The 19,874-nt window shown below is 54.3% G+C and overlaps 2 protein-coding genes across 3 annotated transcripts in view; both read right to left on the bottom strand.

Moving 5' to 3' along the window:
• Positions 1-110: 110 nt before the first annotated feature.
• DRC7 (dynein regulatory complex subunit 7) lies at positions 111-18,189 on the bottom strand. 2 transcript variants are annotated; one of them, XM_032611986.1, is made up of 17 exons: positions 17,967-18,189; positions 17,376-17,550; positions 16,209-16,334; positions 15,320-15,514; positions 13,434-13,589; positions 12,367-12,585; positions 9,761-9,889; positions 7,054-7,126; positions 6,060-6,188; positions 5,742-5,870; positions 4,567-4,787; positions 3,368-3,583; positions 2,538-2,648; positions 2,340-2,450; positions 1,263-1,457; positions 523-662; positions 121-429 (listed from the first exon to the last, which is right to left on the bottom strand). In XM_032611986.1, exons 1-17 carry the CDS (start codon positions 18,161-18,163, stop codon positions 336-338), a joined length of 2,616 nt encoding a protein of 871 aa, XP_032467877.1. In that variant the 5' UTR covers positions 18,164-18,189; the 3' UTR covers positions 121-335. The 2 variants fall into 2 exon arrangements, with proteins under 2 accessions (XP_032467878.1, XP_032467877.1); XM_032611987.1 differs by lacking the exon at positions 15,320-15,514 and having other exon boundaries at positions 111-429; positions 17,967-18,163.
• The window catches only part of ADGRG3 (adhesion G protein-coupled receptor G3), a 30,986-nt gene continuing 29,188 nt past the window's right edge, over positions 18,077-19,874 (bottom strand). The window contains exon 12 of the mRNA XM_032611991.1: positions 18,077-18,197. Within this exon, the coding sequence (XP_032467882.1) occupies positions 18,151-18,197 (47 nt within the window). The 3' untranslated portion in view covers positions 18,077-18,150. The remainder of the gene's footprint in view (positions 18,198-19,874) is intronic.

Genomic DNA, 19,874 nt, shown 5'->3' with positions numbered 1-19,874 from the left:
AAATGGGGATGGCATTGCTGTATTAAATAAGCCTTGTAAAGGTGGTCCCAGGCCATAGATAAAGAAGGGAAGGAGAAAAAGGCTGGTGCTGGGGCCTGTGAACCATGAGGTACAAATGGCAAATTACAAGTGTTTATTTACAGGAAAATCAGGAGAAGCAGGAACAGATGGCTGCAGGGAGGTGGTGCAGCAGCGAGGCCAGGCACCCAAGTGGATGGTCATTAGCTGGGCATAGGGAGCACGTGGGCCAGGCTTTGGGGGAGGTTTCTTTCTCTGGCAGCTTCACTGAGGCCTCAGGAGGGGCAAAGGACCACAGGTGTGGGGACTGAGAAGCATCAAACAAAGACTTTCAGTAACTCCACCAGGCGTGGGTCCTTGTAGAGCTTTTCCTCCAGAGCCAGGTACTTCAGTGGGGCCAGCTCCTTGTGTCTGAAATCAGGGGAGGAATGAGAGGTGGTAAAGGCTTACAAAGCTAGTGCTCAAGGCTCCTAGTGGGTCCTCTCAGCTCCTCCGTCTCCTCACCGATTGAGCCGCTGCTCCATGACGCGGATGCGGAACATGGCCTGAGAGCAGTAACTCAGGTACAAGTCTTCATCCTCGGGCGTCAGGGTCACCTGGTTCTCCTGATACCACTGCTGCTGCTTTTGCAGCTCCTGGGTCTCCTGTGGGCACAGGGAAGAGAGAGCAGGAGGGCTGATGACGACTGACTCTTAGCCAGGCTGCAGGCTGAAATCCCTACAAGGGTTGGACCCGCTACCCCTACTGACAGGAGCCAGAGAAGCACAGGCCTGGAGCCACTGGAGTCTTGTTTAGAGGGATATCATGTCCACGAGGTTAGAGCGGGGGTCAAGACTGAAAGTCATGTGACTCTGGTCAAGGTACATTTTCAGAGCTTCCAATTTGTTGTCTGCAAAACCCACCCCCCCACCACAGAGCTCTTTGTGAAGCTTAAGAGAATGCGTGGGAACTGTATGGTGTGTACCTGACCAACAGAAATGGGTCAAGGACTAGGAGCTGTTATAAGGCTCCATCCATCCACCCACCGCTCCCTCCCTCCCTCCCTCCCTCCATCCATCCACCCTTCCACCCAATGAACAAGTGTGAGGAAGGGCAACTCGGTCATTTGGACACCCCAAGCACTGACATCCTTCCCCTGCCCCGATTAGTCCCTCACAAGTCTGAGATGGTGAGCAAACAGCCCTGGGCCCGTTTTCTGGTTGAGGACGCTGAGATCCCCTCCCCTGCCAGGGCCCTGGCAGCACCTTTTCAAACCGGGCCTGGATGAGGTTGGCCTTGTCGATGAGCCGCTGCTTGAAGTCACTGAGGCACTCATCTTTGAGGCGCATGGCCTGCCAGCGCGTCAGCTTCTCTCCCGGTGGGAGCTGTGCCAGAAACGGGGCCAGGTAGTCCAGCTGGGCCTCCGCCTGCCACAGGTGCTCCTCGTGCATCATGCGCTCCTGTGGAGAGGGGGCCGGGGGGGGGGGGCTCCTCTTCATCAACATGTGACCGCACAAAACCAGGCCTCAAACCCAGAAGTGCTTGAGGCCTCCGAGGGGCCTGTGCTGTCTCTTGTAGCCGCGATTATTGGTAACAGCCAACTCTCATGTCTTAACGTGAATTCACGTGTCTCTACTTGAGCCCCAGAACACCCAACACTCAGCAGATGCTGAGTAAGTGGTAATAAAGAGTGCTTGTTAATGATGTTAAATCAAAAACTGCTGGTGAGTCCCTTGTTCTCTTCCACCCTGGGGCCTTATCTATGTCCTGTGTTGGCAGCCAGGGGCCAGTGAAGTTGGAGATGTGGGGGCCGATGCCCAGCCCTGGGAGTCTGAGAACCAGACATCTGATGCCCTGTCCTGTCTCGCCAACCTCAACCAATTGGTTAGTGAAGGGGATTTAGAAGCTGGCCTCGAAAACCAAGCTGGGTCTCGCAACCTGAGGCGGTAACGTGAACGGCCTATGCGCAGGGGTCGGATAACTCAGGCCTGAGGCCAGAGTCAGCTGTGAGAGCTACTGGGCCAGGTCGCAACCTCCAGGGGAGCCCCAGGTGGAGGTGGGCACACAAATTTCATTCTTTCCTCGTGCAGTAGAGGTCTTGGCTTGGCCACAGCCCCTGGAAGTGGGGGAGACTTGGCTTGCATCCTGAGTGCTCTTTGGGGTGACGCATGGAAATGGTCAGCTCAGCAGCAAGGACGACCACCACGGTGTCGATAACTTCATCCCCTATAAAGGGCTCTCCGAAAGAATCCCTGATCATTCTCAGCACCCTGGAGGCCAGGGAGTGTGGCTGGGGGAGGGGTCAGGGAAAGCCAGAGCCTGGGCCAGGGAGCAAGGCTCACCATGGCCTCCCGATACTCCTTGCTCTTCTCGTTGCGCTTGGTGTCGTAGATGGAGATGGTCAGCGCGTGCGCCGCCTCCTCTTCCTCTCGAAGCTTCAGGATCTCCAGCACCTGAATTGGGAAGTGGGGGCGGACGTGGTGAAGACACACCCCCACCCCTGCTACCTCCCATCTGCCCACTCTCCCTTGGGACCCGACCTCAAGCTCTGACTCCCAAGCCTGATGCCTGGCCAACTTCTCCTCGTTCTTCAGCTTCATCATGGCCTCGTACTGGTAGAGAAGCTTCTTGGTGTGCTCCATGGGCTCCACCTGGAACCACCACCACAGTGACACGGAGAAGCAGCAATGGCTGGGGTTGTAGGCAGATTCTGGAGCCAGACCTCCTGGGTTCAAATCTTCCCCTGCCATTTTTCTAGCTGTGCAACCTCAAGGAAGTTGCTTAACCTCTCTGGGCCTGTTGCTTTCTTTTCTTTTCTTTTTTTGTGCCGTGGCATGAGGGATCTTAGTTCCCCGACCAGGGATCGAATCTGTACCCCCAGCAGTGGAAGCGCAGCATCCTAACCACTGGGACTGCCAGGGAATTGCCCTCCCTGGGCCTGTTTCTTCATCTATAAAAACACAGCTAATAATAAAAGAGGGACCGGAGACTCAGAGGGGCTAAGGAATGTGCCAGGAGAGTGAGAATCTGAACCAGGAAAACCAGCCCTGTGGAGGTGGTGAGATCTACTCCAGCCTTGGTCCCAGGATCTGCTCTCGCCCAGGACTGCGGGGGCAGGGACAATGAGTAGTGGAGGCCAGCTGGGTTGTCTTTCTTGGTGGAAAAGAGGAAGATTTTCAGAGGCGCTCAAAGAGAAGTATCCCACGTGGGAGCTCTTGATGTTCCCAAGGGGCAGAGATGAATTTCCAGGCTGGGAACCAGGACTTTCTATCCCAGTTCTCCCAAGTTGCTGGGACAGGACAGAAGGCCCCAGGGCTCTCTCCTCACCCCACCCCCACCTGCCCCTGCCCACCACGGCCCCCAGGCGCACCTCAAAGCTGAGACACATGTCAGGCGTCATGATGATCTTGTTGCCCTTGCTGTCCCCCTCCGTGCGCCACAGGAACTCACGCTTGGAGGCCGTGAGGTGGTCCTCGCGGCAGTGGTAGCGCAGCTGGATGCGCTCATCCAGGATCAGAAACACGCGCTCTGCCACGTCTTCATCCGCAGGCTTCGCAGGGTTGCGGAAGAATCGCTCTGTGATTTTCTGGCAGGCCAGAACATGCATAGGATGGGAGGTGGGAAGGGATTTCTGTGCCTGCCTGACCCGACGACAGGAACAAAGGACACTCAGGGATGCTGGGGTCTGGGGTCATTTGGGGGGGTCATGTGGACAGCCCCTCCCAGCTAAACAATGGCTCTCAAGGCCCCAGGGGTTCTCGGTGTCTGGCCACTCCAGCCCTGGATGGTGCTGGATTTCTTCTCTAGCTCCCTCCACAAGATGGGGAGCTCACCACCTTTCCAGGCAGCCTGCTCTATAGCTAGACATCCCTTTCTGCTAGAAAGAGCTTCTTTGCTATTCAGACGTTAAACATAGGTTGCAAATAATTTGTAATATGGAGAAAAAAATCTCACATTTTAATGTTAAGAGGGTGATACAGGAATTCTACCTACACACACACACACACAAATCTTAAGTTAAAAAAGATTCTCAAAACCAAACCTATTAATATGTGGTAATATCTGAGTTGGCATTCTGAGTTATTTTTACTTGTTACATTTTTACATGTTTTCTAAATGTTTAGTCACGAGTGTGGTTTTTTTTTTTTTGCGGTACGCGGGCCTCTCACTGCCACGGCCTCTCCCGTTGCGGAGCACAGGCTCCGGACGCACAGGCTCAGCGGCCATGGCTCACGGGCCCAGCCGCTCCGCGGCATGTGGGATCCTCCCAGACCGGGGCTCGAACCCGTGTCCCCTGCATTGGCAGGCGGACCCTCAACCACTGCGCCACCAGGGAAGCCCACGCGTGTGCATTTTTTTATAACAGTAAGGAAATAATACCTCCCTGGCCTAGCGGCCGAGGGCACCGTCTGGCATCAGTCAGACCTGAGACTGTGTGTTTGGTAAAACTGGAAAGGTCGCTCAGTAAAGAAGTTTCCCCGGAGGGAGTCAGGGCTGTTCCCCTCCAGGGGTAATCTTGGCCCACCAGAGGGAGTGGGCACCCTGTCCCCAGTCCCAGCGAGTGCTCACCACCACGGGCCGGGGGTTTGACTCTGCACTGTTCAGAGCCAACTTCTTGGTCCGGGGCCCGAAATTGACATGGCGGTAGGAGAGGAGGTCGGGCCGCCCTTGGTAGTACTCTGTCATTGTCCTGGGCGTCTCCTCCCGTTTGATCAGGCCGTCCACGCGGACCTTTTCATAAAACTCCATGACGCGGTCCATCTCGGGTTGCATGGACGTGTATGAGTGCGCTGCCGGGGGAGGGGCCGCAGAGAGGGCTGGCTGAGCACCAGGAGCTCTGGCCCCTGGCTTGATAACCCAGCCCCTGGCCCCAGGGAGAAGCGTTAGTACGTAACCAGTGTCCCAGCGCTGGGTATTCAGGCTGCTTCCAACTTTTTTGCTATGATCAACACCATGATGAACATCTGCAGTTTGCATTTTTTGTCCTTGCCTGCTCTTTGCTGAGTAGTAGAACTGCTGGTCAAAAAGCCTACATATTTTAAAGCTATTATTGATTGTTTTGCCCAACTGCTCTCCAGAAAAGTTGCGCCAGTTTGCTGTCATACCAGCAGTGACAGGGATTCACTTGCTCACACCTGGTAGGACCATTTTTTTTCATCTTTGCCAACATAAGCGTTGTAAGATGGTCCCTTATTGATTTAGTTTCTTTCTTTCTTTTTTTTAAATTTCAACCACCAAGCAAGGACGGTCATGATTTTAGATGTATATTGACCCTATGTTTTTCTTTTGTGAATTCTTGGATCAGGTTGTTAATTCCCAAGACGTGTTCTTCCCTCCCTTCCCAGCCTCCCGGGCTCGTGGCCGTGTCTGCACCTCCATACTTCTGCCCTCTGCATCAGTCTTGGGGGACACTTGTTGGTTTTCTTGCTCAGCATCCTAACCCCTATAAATGTGGCCCCCACTGGGTGCCCGATCCCAGCCACAGCATAGGCTGCGGCCCTGCTTTGCCTTTCCTGGAAGAAACCTGTCAACGTTTCCTCGGATTTTCTGTGTTTCCCCTTACCTCCCACGTGTCTGCTTTGCCTAGGGAGGAAGAGACCCTTTCTGTTGCTTGCCGCCCACGAACCCTGTCAATACGTGGATACTGGTTCCTCCCACTACATGCCAGCTGCATGGAGGCTGCTCTAAGGAGCACGTGAGGCCAACCTGGGCACATAGCTGGCCTAGCAGTGGGGTCTACGCACCACGCAGAGCCTGGGGGTGGCCCGGCTTGAAGTAGTCGATGTTCAGGCCCGTGACCTTGTTTATGTGCTTCAGCTCCAGCATATCCTCCCGGTTCTGGAACCACTCCTTTATCTCCAAAATCTTGGTACCTGTAGGCCCCAATGCGTGCTTGAAGCAGCCAGGCCAGCTCCCTCAGCCTCCATCCCACCGCTCCCAGCACACGGAGGCCAGCAGGGCCCACACTCACACCAAGAGAGGGGCAGTGACATGACCGAGGTCATGTGACATGTTGGGGGACCCAGCTCTCCTGCTCCCCGCAGCCAGGGCTGCCCCCTTACACTCCAAGTCCTCGTAGGTGGTAAGGCGGCACACGAGGCCGTTGTTGTTGAGGTACGGGGCCCACTTCTCCAGCCTTGCCCTCTTGTACTGTATCACCTTCTTCCCGTTTGGGCAGCGGGTCTCGAACGCTGCAGACACAGAGTGGGCTGGGGTCCTTCCTCCCCAGATTGGGGGAAGGGAGGGCCAGCTCCCCCAGCCCCCCAGCCACTCGTCAGCCTCTGTGCACTGTGCTGTCTGCAAGGCTCCTCCAGCCCTCAAACCTGCTCCATGGAGGCACAGGAAGAGTCACCAGGGGTGGCTCCTGCCCTGGAGGAGATCTCAGCTTGAGCCTGACCACACCACACTCTCACTGCCAGGCCTTGGCTGGAAACACCATCCCCTCCTGCCCTTACTGGGCTGACTTCTTCTGATCCCTTAAAACTTAGTTCCCATGACCTCTCCTCCCAGAAGCCCTTTCTGCCCCCCACCCTAGCCTCCAACCCCCTGGGTTCCCAGGACACCCTCTTTAGCCCTTCCTACCCTGTTGGGATGGCCTGGGCCCTCCCCATGGGTCTAGGCACTCCCCCACGGGAACCTCAGCAGCCAGCAGAGGCTGGCATGGGGCACAAGCGTGCCTGTCCCCCTGCTTTCCCTGCCTGCCCCTTTTTGGTCCTGAGACCCCCTGTGCCCTCTGGGTACTGTGCACAGTCTCCTCCTGGCAGAGTGGGGTGAGGGATGGGAACAGCTGTGTCCTGGTCCTCGGTCCTCCATCACCGGCCACACTCCATCATCCTGGCTGGGTTAACTGAGCCCTGTCCTGTATGCCACACTGGGGTCAGGCCCCAGGCTGCAGAGCTGAGTGCGTATGTTGAGAGGGAAGAAATGAAGAGGTTGCAGCAGAAAGCAGGCCATGGGGGCGGAAATGAGGGACCAAGGCAGCCTCTGCTGGTATCCCCCTGTCTAGTTGTTGCCACAGACATCCCCAGAAGCCCAGAAACAGTGAAAGTGCAATACCTTCTGGGGAGATCTCAATCTGCTCCACCCACGAGCACGGCATGTCGAAGCTCTTATCCTCATCCTCCTTGCCCTGTTGGGAGAAGTGGGGGTGGGGTGGTGGTTCTGATCAGGGCTGGGCCGTGGACCCGGAGTTACGGTCAGAGCCTCTGCCTCATCCCCCAGGGCCAAGCTGGGGTGGCTCGTCAGCTCCCCCAGGGGAGCCCAGAGGTCTCGAGCAGTTCTGACCTGGCTTGACCCAAGACAGGGGGGAGAGAGGAGGAGTCAGCTCCTCCCTGTACCCACCTGGTGCCCAGCAAGGACAGCAACACCCTGCCCTGCATGCCCCACCTTCCCTCTGTCAACAGAGGCACGAGGAAAGCCACAGGCCCTTCATTAAAACTGAGGCTCAGGCTTCCCTGGTGGCGCAGTGGTTGAGAGTCTGCCTGCCAGTGCAGGGGACACGGGTTCGAGCCCTGGTCTGGGAGGATCACACATGCCGCAGAGCAACTAGGCCAGTGAGCCACAACTACTGAGCCTGCGTGTCTGGAGCCTGTGCTCCGCAACAAGAGAGGCCGCGATAGTGAGAGGCCCGCGCACCACGATGAAGAGTGGCCCCCACTTGCCGCAACTAGAGAAAGCCCTCGTACAGAAATGAAGACCCAACACAGCCATAAATAAATAAATCAAATTAAAAAAACAAACAAACAAACTGAGACTCAAAGCAGTTAAGGGACTTGCCCAGGACCCCTAAGCCTCAGTTTTCTAACTGTAAACTGAACCCTTTGGGAGGATTGACTGATAAAGGTACATAAGGGTTTGGGACACTGCCTGGCTGCCCTTATTATTTTTTTTCTTTTTGAGCCTAGTTTCCCCATCTGGCAAATAAGGCCTGGTCTAGACAAATGGTCCTCAGGTTAGGTAACCACAGAAACTTGGATGAGATTTTCTCAATTTAGAACTTTTCTCCCCACCAAATTGCTCAGACCTCTGATGCCTGCTCAGCTGATCTGTTCACATTTTGAGGTCAGCAGGGGGCGCCAGTGCCCCAGGATTTACTGCACAGGGGAGGAGGCTCTCTGGTCTCCGGACATGAGGACGCTGGCAACACTCAACACCATGTGCAGGTGGGTCTACACAGCTATGCCAAGCACATCACACCAGTGGTCTCACTTTGTCCTCAAGCAGTCCCAGGAGGTAGAACAGAACCACCTTTAAGAACCCAGACTTGGGAGCCAGACTGTCAAATCCCAGGTTCAAATCCCAGTTCTGTCACTTACTGCCTGTGTAACTTTGGGTACGTTACTTCACCCCTCTGTGTGTAAGTCTTCCTATCAGTAAAATGGGGCATGATAATACTAGTACCCACCTCGCCGGGTAGTTGTGAAGACTTAGACAAGTTAATTTAAGTTAAGCACCTACTGGCACTGAGAAAGGGGCATATGCGTGTTACCTATGGGCTGAATTGTGTACCCTCAAAATTCACATGTCCTAACACCCAGCACCCCAGAATGTGACTATATTTGGAGATAGGATCTTTTTTTTCTATTTTTTTTTAATAAACATTTGTTTTTGGCAGCATTGCTGCGTGCGGGCTGTTGCGGCAAGCAGGGGCTACTCTTCGCTGTGGTGCACAGGCTTCTCATTGCAGTGGCCTCTCTTGTTGTGGAGCACAGGCTCTAGGTGCGCGGGCTTCAGCAGTTGTGGCACACGGGCTTAGTTGCTCTGTGGCATGTGGGATCTTCCCGGACCAGGTCTCAAACCTGTGTCCCCTGCATCTCCAGGAAGTCCCTGGAGATAGGATCTTTAAAGAGGTAATTAAGTTAAACTAAGGTCATTAGGTTGGGCCCTAATCCAATACGACTGGTGTCCTTATAAGAAGAGGAGATTAAAACACAGACACGCACAGAGGGAAGAGGCTGAGGACACAGGGAGAAGGCACCATCTACAAGCCAAGGAGAAACCAACTCTGCCAACACCCTGACTTCCAGTCTCCAGGGCTGTGAGAAAATAAATTCCTATTGCTTAAGCCACCCAGTCTGTGGTACTTTGTTTTGGCAATTCTAGCAAATGAATACGTCACTTACTACTACCATGAATGTAACCAACCCACTCCCCCATTTCACATGCAGACGCTGAAACTGAAGCTTCCAACATTTAGGAAGTTTGCCCAAGATGTCAGAGCCAATAGTGAAGGCCTCCGGACTCCTGACTTCCACGCACAGGGCCTCATGCAGACCTGCCTGACGGCCCCTGACTAGGAGATCAGAGATGACAAGGCCAATGACCTTCAGAAGGGCTGACTGGATGGACAAGAAAGGCCTGGAAGTGTGTGTGGAGGATCATGGTGACCACGCAGGAAAGGCCTGGATGTGAGGAATGGCTGGCCCTGGGGCTCCCCTGGCTTGTGGAGAGGGTCTTATCGCCCTCCTCCAAGGGGCATGTTCGCTAGGCGCAGGGCAACCCCTGAATGCAAGTCCCAGCCCTCCCCTGCACCACTGGGGGGTCCTGCGCAGGTCACTGGACCTGTCTGGGCCTCAGTCTGCCCATCTGTAAAACGAGGGCATGGCCCAGGCCCTTCTGCTTTGAGGAATCTATAATTGGTCTATGTGGACTGCCCCCCACGCCATACCCATACACGTGGCGGGGACATGTGTCAGGCTGGCCCGAAGCAAGACAGGTTGTCAAGTCCCCTCCACTCCCCGGCCTCCACCCCTCAGAGGCTCACCAGATTTTCCGCATCATCGTCATCGTTCGTCCCGTCGTCCTCCTCCTCAGTCAGGGACAGGAGAGGCTTGTCGGTCTCCAAGAGCAGGTACTCCCACCTCACAGGGTCTCCCAGGTCAAAGACCAGGTCCTGGTGGAGGAAGGGATCGCTGAGAGCCCTCCACAGTTGCCATGCCCCCTCCTGCTCCATGGGGGGCAGGGAACAGCCATGCCCAGGGGGAGAAGGCACCAGGCTGGGTCTCAGGGGGGTAGAATGTGGCTCCAGGCCGCCTCTGAGCGTCCACACCTGCCCTTCTCATCCCCACAGGGAGACCGAGGCCCCAGGGGGGCTGAGACTCCCTTCCTGTGTTGGTCTCTGTGAGAGACTTGGAAACTCTCTGGCCTGGGATGGCCTGGATGTGGAGGTCAGTCTACATTGTCGGGGGAGAGCGGCACCCGGGCAGTGTTTAGAGCAAACGCAAGCCAGAGAGATTGTACAGGCAGGGAAATGGCAGGTTCATCGTTCTCACCCCGTGCCAGCAGGAAGGGAACTAGACATGCACACAGAAGAGGGAAGTGCGAATTTCTCTTCCCTGGTGTGGGTCCTTCACCTATTTTCAGTCCAGCCCACCTGAGCCTGGGCTCACCTGCCGAATAACTCCCAGCAGGTGGGGAGCACCATATCCCCGTCTACCTCCCCGGGGTGGTGTGCCCCCGCTCCCAACTCCAAGATGGAAGCTGCCCACAATGGTTTCAAGATGAAGCTCCCCCGACGCCAGTCCTAATGCTATAGTCCTCACTGTCCTGAGTCCTGGAGGGCTCTGCTGGGAGGTGGGAGGGGTACACGATGGGGGAGGGTAGTGAGGGAAAGAACTGCTTGTAGATTTAACAGCCAATAGTCCAGGCTTCGTGGAGAGGAATCAAATTACACAGACATTTGAATTTCTTAAAATCATGTCCTCTGTTCTGTCACTTTTTTTTTTTGGCTGCACCGTGGGGCTTGTGGGATCTTAGTTCCCCAACCAGGGATTGAACCCGGGCCCTCAGTAATGAAAGCTCGGAGTCCCAACCACTGGACAGCCAGGGAATTCCCCATTCTGTCACTTTTGTAAGTAGTAAGCGGTAGTTAGATGTTTTGCTGCTTTATCTTAAAGTTCTATCTCTATAGGAAAAGCATAAACGAAGGGACAACTACGACATCCCAGTCTCTGCATGGTGCCTCACTCCAAGGCCATTTCAGGGTTCTTTGAAGGGGACTTCCCTGGTGGTCCAGTGATTAAGACTCTGCGCTTCCAATGACGGGGGTGCAGTTTCAATCCGTGGTCAGGGAACTAAGATCCCACATGCCACGTGGCGTGGCCAAAAAATAGGAAGAAAAAAAATCAAGGTTCTTTGAAGGAACAAAGCAACCGCTCCTGTGCTCATGGGGCAGTAAAAGTGACAGCCAGTGTCACGGTCTCTTTCTTCGTGCCCTCACTTGGTGATGCAGTACTGCCCCTCTGGCCTCACTTTCCCACCAGGCCACCCTTCCATCTTCATCTCATAACTTCTATTATCCCTGATATAAATTCCCTCCACCTGGCACTGGTACAGGGTGTGCTGGGGGGAGGCTGAAGGAACTTCCACCCAGAAGAGGGCCAAAGGAGGACTGCAGCGGCCTGCGAAGGGCTGTTATCCCTCAGAGGGCTCTGACCACTGTGGTGGCTATGAGCTTGGACTCTGGGGGAGGTGGTCTGGGCTCTGCCCCATCTGTGTTGAGGAAGACGTTCTTTCTCTAAAATGACAGTAACGCTAGCTAACCTTTACTGAACAGCATGGGATTATTCTAAGCACCTACCGAATGTTATTTTCCACAACCCTGTGAGGTCATTGAGGACCGAGCCACCCTGGACTCAGGGGCTCAGGGAGGCTGGGGGCTGGCTGTGTCTCCTTTGCTGAAGGCAGGTGCATCTGAACGTGTATCAAATCTGCCCGCCTCCCACACGGGGGCGACAGCAGTCCCTTGGAGATGTTCACTTCGGTATAGGTGGCGAGGGGCCCAGGACCTACCTTTGGGAAACTGGCCTGGTTGTAAATGGAGGACCTTGGAAATAACAAAAGAGCACAGGACTTGGTGCCTGGAACCTGTCTCTCTTTTTATTTGCATACAGCTCAATGAATTTCCATAAATTGGGTGCACCCAGGTTCCCTGCCCCCGGATCAAGAAACAGAACATTGTCCGGACCCCAGAAAGTCCCCTGGTATCCAGTTACAACCTCCCTCCAACTGTGTGCACGTATTTTCAACTTCTCTAAATGGCACTGAGTTTTTTATACATATGTATGTATGGAAATTCATTGAGCTGGACGTGTAGGATGAGTGCACTTTCCTGCATGTGTATTGCACTTCAATACAACATTTAAAAAAAATCAGATGAACTAACAATCCACATTTTATAAGAATATACAAACCAAAAGAGCGACAATAATCATACTGAAACGATTATGTATGGGCAAAGGAGTGGGCCCTGGGCACTCAGCTACAGGGAAAGTCCAAAGCCCTCTTGGCCTGGTGGCCAGATCTCCCCACAGGTCACACCTGCCTTCACCCCACTGTGCCAGCCATACCCGCCCAGGCCCCGCCCAGCACCTTGCAGCAGTTCCAACAGTCCTGCATGTTGACCCAGTAGTTCTTGTGGTTCCAGAGGCTCTCTATTCCCAGGAAGTGGTCGTCTTGGGTGCTGTAGCTGCGTGCAGTGAACGGGTCAATGAAAAAGCTCTCGGGCACCTCGCGTTTCCCCGACAACACCAGGACCCAGGAGTGTACCCGCAGGCCATGCAGGGGGTCGGTCTTTGCACTCTCCTGCTCCTGCATGGAAAAGGTGGGTGACCATGAGCCAGATGGATGGGAAGGGGGCCATCAGGGGCCCAAACATCTCCCTGGGGCTGGGGAACTGGCGAGAGAACTGAATGCTGATCCACACCGCACTGTTGGCTGGCTTTGTGGCCTTAGGGACATCACCCCACCTCTGAACCCATCTTCTTATCAATAAAATGGGAGGATCTGACTCGACCTGTGGTTTACAAACTTGACCTTTTAGAGCTCTAGGGTATCTGGGATTTACTGTCTTTCCATGTTGTGATTCTGGGTGAGATTTCATCCAAAGAAAGATAGAGGGACACCATGTGGCTTCATTGTCTGCATCCCTCTGGGCAAAGGGTCACTGTGCCATGTTCATTATTGCATCCCCAGGGCCCGGACCAGAGTAGACCCTCAATAAATACTATATGGAAGGAAAGGAAAGAAGGGAGGGAGGAAAAATAGGTGAGAGGGATGATGAGAGTGTGGGTGGATAGAAGGAGAGATTGGAGGATGGATGGATGGAAGGAAGGATGGGAGAATGGACGTAGAGTGTATGTAGGTAAATCTTCAGTGAGAGTCTGAACAAGGACACCAGAACTGCACAGCATAAAATGAGTTGCTTCAGGTGGCAGAGCTGTCTGATGTTAGAACTCTGTCACCAGAAGCTGGCTGACTACACTGGGGATTCCCACAAGGCCGGGCAGAGATGGGGGGTGGTGGAAGGTTGGAGGAGGGGATTTGGACCTGGGGGCCCATAAACACTCCCTTCGTGATCCGTGTCTGTTTCCCCATTCCCAGCAACTCTCCCTCTGGAGCTGAGTTCAAGGGTTGAGGGCTGAGGATGGCGGACCCACCGCGAGGCGCTCCCCCTGCTTCAGCCGCTTCTCCTCCTCGGCCTTGACTCCCTCCTGCCTTTTAATCTCCTGCTCCCGCTCAAACCTGCTTGTCAGGTCCCTGGGCGGTTTGACGGCGTACTTCTTAGGTGGTGCCTTTTCCTCCTCCTTGACCACCTGTCACCCAACAAGAGAAAAAGGGTCAGCAGCCCTCAGTGGCCCGCCTGCACAGCTGCTCCCGGAGCCTGCTGGCTTTCTGACCCTGAACGTAGAAAGAGCCTCAGCTCCAGACCTGTGACCATGGGCCAGTCCTCCCACTTCCCTACCCACAGGCTCTTCTGTAAAAGTCACTGAGAATAATGAGAACATTTTCCCCAGGGTTATTCTGACAAGTAAAGACAGGAAAATGTCCGTCTGAGCTGCCCATCCGGGCAGGAGCTCAGGAAATGCGATTTCCCCTCTTCATTCCCCACGGCCTAGACTAGCTACAATCTGGATCTGATCTAGAAAGTGGGGCAAATTGCCTGGAGTCAGATTTTCCAGATTTTGTCACTGCAGGATTTCATATGTTGACTTGAAGTGAGAGTTTACTGGGCTAGGAAAGAGAACAAAGCCTTCGTGCGTGTGCGTTTGTGGGTGTGTGTGTGTGTTTTTGTATTTGTATACGAGCGCGCACACGTATACAAATGTGTGCTAGGTGGCAAGAAAAATGTCCAGGAAAGGACACCACAGAGGCTGCATAAGGGGGCCTACTATGAGGAAGAAATAGTGAATCTCCGTGGTTTAGAGTCAGACAGACTGGGCCTTAGCTCCCAGGTCCCCATTTACCAGCTATGTGACTTTGGTCACAAAAATTGTTTCATCTCGACACACTCATATGTAAAAGAGAAGTGATAACTCCTACCACGCAGCACTATTGAGAGGAGCAACCAAGTCAATGGACATGTGAGTTGTTTATAGACTGGAACGCTCTCAGCATCCATTAGCTATTGATATCATTTTCATAATTAAAATTTGGGCTAAGAGGCCCGTATGTGAGTTCTCAGGCCTTTGGAGCCAAAAGCAGTGAAGGAGCTTTTTTGTTCCATATTTCCTGGGGAGGTGGCCCTGAGAGAGCAGGCAGGGTTCTCACCTGGTACCTCCCCCTCCTTCTCCACCAGACTGCAGCCCCGGGGGCCCCAGGTGCTCACACAGGTAGAACACAGGTGCGTGTGCATCATGCCGGATGCCCCAGGCCCCTGGATCCTCTGCCCTGAGCTGCAGACACCCACTGGGTCTTGACCCTGACCACAGAGTCCTGGAATCAATCCAGCTCATGAAAAGCATTTCCTGCCAGTAGTATGGCTATTTTCCAAATGCAAAGAGATGCTTTTATGATTCCCACAGTTAAATTCACTTAAGAGTGTTGTGTTCACAGCAGCCTCGGGTCATTATGGTGCTCTCAGTCAACGGATATAAAAACACAACCACCAGCTGCTGGAGGGCTGGTGAATTTTGTACTGTTAAGAGGTCCTTTTTACCTGGGAGGGGGAAATAAAAAGAAGTAAACGTCTGTCTGTTTGTCTGCATTTTCCTTATATGAAAATGGCTGGATGGATTTTTATCAAATGCATAGGATAAATTTGGAAGAATTTGGCTTAAGGTATCAGCGATACGGCAATCACAAATGCGGGGAACACAGTAGCCGAAACTGAGTTACAACAAGGGGAGAGGAGCAGCCAGTATGGAGAAATGGGCTGTGTGCATTAAGATGCCAAAGATGGAGAAACCATCAGTGGTTTGAAATATGAACTCCTGAAGCGCTGCCTGGTGATGGGGCCGGGGCAGGGGCGGAAGCGGCAGGGACAGGTGGCTTTAAGGGTGGCGTGTCTTGCGTGATGCTGAGGGCAGCATAAGCCCAGCCGCACCTCCTTGGGCTTCATGGTGAGTGGGCACACCTCCCGAGTCAGGTCCATGTGGCACAGGTCCTGCGAGCCATAGCCGTAGACGCAGTAGGCATCGTAGCCGGCGCCGAGGAGCATGGAGCAGAGCAGCGTGCTGAAGTCAAAGCAGTTGCCCTCCTGGTACTTGAGCACCATGGTCGAGGAGTACAGGTAGGAGGGCTGGGCACAGCGAGCTGGTCAGCATAGCTACCCGGTTGCCCCCACCCGCCCTCCCTGCTAAGCAAGGGCTGGGCGCTGGGGCCAGGGGGCCGACTGGGCCCCAGCAGGGCTCCTCCCCTTTGTCGGGTTAGGGAGCCTGCTAAGAATGGGGTGAAAACCACAGATGCCGTGTCCATAAAGTGCAATCCAGGTTTACCTAGAATTGCAAGGGGCCATGGACTTCCTGATGTGAAAGACCGTCTGGGATGTAGAAGCTTCTGGTCTGTTGCTCTCTGATTGGTCATTTTATGGTTTTATTCCAGAGTTACCCTCACCTTTTACCTCCATCCTTCTCTTCTCTCTGTTTCTCAGTTCTCCACTGTGTACGCATCCTCATCTCCCTCCCTCCATTCTTAATGAGATTGAGCTGGTCAGAAGCCCAGAGATGTGACCTTGGACCATGGGCAGCAGGCCCTCCCCTCTCTCTCCTTCCCCACCTCCCGAAGTCCTGAAAGGAAGACTCTGAAGGCAGAAAGAGGCAAAGCAGCCCAAGAGGTGGGAGCCCGGGGACCAGGCTGGCTGTGTGACCTCAGGCAAGCGGCTGTCTCTGCCCAGACAGACTCATGGGCTGTGTCCTGAGGCTGGCCAAGCCTCCTTCTCCCGACCCGCCTGGCTTCCCATCTCAGGCCTCATGGCAGCCCCAGGTGGTGCTTACCGGCTTGAGGGGGTCGGGCAAGGGCACCGCGGACAGGAAGTCTGAGACAAACTGGGCGCAGGTGTCCCAGTTGTAGAGCTCAGGGTAGGGCATCAGTGTGGGCCGGATGGTCGTGCTCACGAACTTCTGCAAAGGGAGAGACCACAGGTCCTGGGGGGAGCGCTCCACCCGGGAGGAGACCACGGTGCTCCCAGGAGGCTGGGGACCTCAGGGTGGGGAGGCGGCAGCTCTCTGGCCTCAGGCTCCTCCTCGGTGCCTTGGGAGTTGGAGGAAGGGATCCCTCAAGGCCCTTCTCCCCAGATCTAGAATAACCCCGTGCTGTCCGGGGTGAAGTGATGTGATCACCACCGCCCCACTCGGTGCCGCCAGACCTGCACCACCTCTCCGATCCCCCAACAGCCCTGTGAGGCAGGTCCCGCTGACAGATGAGGAAGCCGAGGCTCTGCGAGGTGAGCTGACTTGCTCAGGTTCACAGTCAGTAGCAGAGCTGGGTCTGTCTTGACCACCCTGGGGCTGGGGGCCAGGCCTCTGGGGTCTCCCTGTGAATTTGAGGAAGGCCCCACCTAAGGGGCAGCCCCGGTGCAGACCCCACTGACGGCAGCAGGGCAGATGCAGGCCTGGGGTTACCAGATCCAGAGAAGAGGGGACTAGGGATCTGGACGGGAATGGCTGAGTTTCAAATGCTGGTAGCTAATACCAGGGTGAAAAATCACCAGGTGGGCCAGATAAAACAGCCTGTGAGTTCCTGTCAGCCTATGGGCTGCTGCTTTGCAACTCTTGGATTCATCCCCTGCCATGCCATCTACAGGTGGGGAAACTGAGGCCCAGAGAGACTCGGGGATGTGCCCTGGGTCACAGGGCGGGAAGGAAGGAGGCCAGTGCTTGGGTCCTGGCCCATTTTGTCTTATTTCTCAGCTTTTCCCTGCATAGGGCTGGCCTCGGGGGCCGGAGACCGCACTGCATGTCTGGCTGCCCCTTAGGCGGGGTGTGCAGGCTCCAAGCCACCACAGGCCCCCAGGGGTGACTCACAGCGGGCCTGCTGGGGCCTGTGGACATTTGAGTTTATATGCTGCCACTGAAATATAAGCTTTGACCCACGAGAGGTCTGTGCCTGGCCCACCTCCCTCCACCCTCTGCTCTCCAGCCCCTGGCCCTGCCCAGTCTTACAGGCACGTTGCACTCGTTCACTGGGTACAAGAAGAGGGGCACGCGGTCCGGGCACAAGTGGCTGTACTGGCGGGAGAAGTTGTCTGCCACCTGCAGCAGGTGTTCCTCCTTGGGCGTGTTGCTTTGGTAGGAAAGGGGCAGCTTGGAGGTGTCAATAGCATCCTTGGTAAAAGTCCTGTGTCCGTAAGAGGGGTGGCATCAGTGTGTGTGAGGCTGGGCCTGGCACACAGGGAGCCCTCCATCCACCTTAGCTGCCTTTGCTCTGTCCCGTCCTCATTAAATCCTCACCACTACCTAGGAGGGAAGTAGCATTCTTATCAGCTGCCCTTTTAAACAGATGAGGGAAATGAGGCACAGAGAGTTTGAGTGACTTGCCCAGGATCACACAGCTAGGGAGGGGCAGAGTGGGGACTTGGACCAGGCAGCCTGAAAGTACAGCCCTCACTCCTAACCACCTCCTTCTATGTCCTGGTCCTGCCTCCCAGCCCAGGTACCACCATTCTGCCCGGCTCTCCTGCTGCCTGGCCCTGGTCTGACTTTCACTGGGGCTGCTGGGCCAAAGCCCCCACCTTCCCCACCCCGGGCACTCACGAGGACTTCTCCGGGATGGAGACCTCAATCTCCGACAGCTTCCTCTCCAGGTCTCTGAGCATCTCCTGCGTCCTGGTAGTGTCCTCCTTCCGCACCTCCATCGGCCTCATCATTTTCTCGGCCCTCTCGGCCCTCTCGGCCCTCTCGGCCCGCTCGGCCTCCTCTTCCTCCTCCACTTTCTCCTTCAGGACCTCCATCTGCTGTGTCTCCGACTGTCTAGAGATAAGGTCTCTGTAGGAGGAATAAATGCACTCTGAGTGGCCGACTTCAGACCAGGAAGGAGCCACCAACATCACCTGTGTCCCTGGGCGGAGGTTTTAGGTGGTTTAGATCACGAAGGGAGGAGGCGAGTCCCTCCTAAACTTCCTTTCCATCAAGGAGAAAGTCTCCACGTGGTGCTAGCACACCTGTAACACATTTCTGACATTTGCAAATTGCCCTTTAAATCCGACAACGCAGGTCACAGACTGAGAGCTATTGTCAGCGCAGGAGCAGGTAGCTCAGACTTACCAACCTTGCTTTGTTTTCTGTATATTTATTCTGCCAGTGACCTTCTCTTTCTGGCAGGTGATGTTAATGCTGTATGGATAACTGTAGTATTATGAAGTTTCCTATTAAATATATTTATGAAGTCCAGTAAGTTTAAATTTAAAGAAAATTATTCATAATAGTAAGAAAGAGAAAAAAAAAAGAGGTAACATCACCAAACTTGGAACACAGAGAGGGCAAAAATGGGGCTGCCATTAAGGCACCTGGACAAGGGGCAGGTGGGAGTGACACAGCCTCACTCTCCTGGCCAAGCTCTGTGTCAGCTCTCAGGGTGGGGGACCTTTATGTGGCGGGACACACTGAAATACCATATGTGCTTGTGTGCCCTAGGGAAGCCCTTTTCAGAGCCCAGCCTCACTATGGTGGACCAAAGATCCAGTCCCCTTGTAATTTCCGAAGTGATAAGAACACCAGACTCGTCTTTTTTCCTATTGCGGCAACTCTGGGTGAGCCCCTGGATGGCTCCTGGATGGGGATATGTCACCAGAAAGACCAAGCCGTGATTAGAAGCTTGGAATTTTCAGCCCCTCCCCCATCCTTCAGAGAGGAGAGAAGAGTGGAAATGGAATAAATAATTGACCAAGCCTACATGAGGAAGCCTCCATAGAATCCCAATAGTAGGGGGTTCAGAGAGTTTCCAGGTTGGGAAGGTGACGTCCTGGGAGGATGACACATCCCAACTCCACAGGGACAGAAGCTCCCACTCTCAGGACCTTCCCAGACCTCTCCCTGCGTATCACTTCACCTACCTGTCCATTTGTATCCTCTACCATGTCCTTTAATAAACTGGTAAATGTAATTGCTTCCCTGAGTTCTGTGTGCCTCTCTAGCAAACTAACAGAACCCAAGGAGGGAGTCATGGGAACCCCCAAATGGTAGCCAAGCCAGACAGAAGTTGTGGGTAACCTGGGGACCGACTACTTGCCATTGGCATCTGAAGTGGGGGTGGGAAGAGGCTTGTGGGACTAAGCCCTTAACCTGGGGGATCTGACGCTATCTCCAAGTAGGTAGTATCAGAATTGAGCTCAGTTGTAGGACACCCAGCTAATGTCATGGGGAATTGCTTGGTGGGGGAAAAACCTACACATTTGGTGACCAGAAGTGTCAAAAGTGAAGGGTTCTGTGTGAGTGGTAAAGGAGAAACACAGAAGGTGGGAGACTGAACTGAGTTTTTCCATTACAGACCCTATGAGGCAGATATAATTATAATACCCACTTTGCAGAGGAGAAAATCGAGGCCTAGAGAGGTTAAGTGCTCTGCCTAAGGTCACAGAGCAAGTAGCAGACCTGGGGTTTGAACCTGTATATTTCTGGCTCTGAAACCCATGCACTTAAGGGCCTAAAGAGATGGGAAAGTTT

This window comes from Phocoena sinus, chromosome 19, assembly GCF_008692025.1.
Source record: "Phocoena sinus isolate mPhoSin1 chromosome 19, mPhoSin1.pri, whole genome shotgun sequence".
Lineage (NCBI taxonomy): Eukaryota > Metazoa > Chordata > Mammalia > Artiodactyla > Phocoenidae > Phocoena > Phocoena sinus.
The sequence above is the reverse complement of the archived record's forward strand: the minus strand, read 5'-3'. Positions and strand labels throughout refer to the sequence as shown.

Coding starts and splice junctions, on each gene's coding strand:
- DRC7 (XM_032611986.1), bottom strand. CDS start 18,163: ATGGAGGTCCTGAAGGAGAAAGTGGAGGAGGAAGAGGAGGCCGAGCGG. Junction 2,649..3,367: donor ACATGTGTCTCAGCTTTGAG/GTGCGCCTGGGG, acceptor TGGTGGTTCCAG/GTGGAGCCCATGGAGCACAC. Junction 430..522: donor ATGGAGCAGCGGCTCAATCG/GTGAGGAGACGG, acceptor CCCTGATTTCAG/ACACAAGGAGCTGGCCCCAC.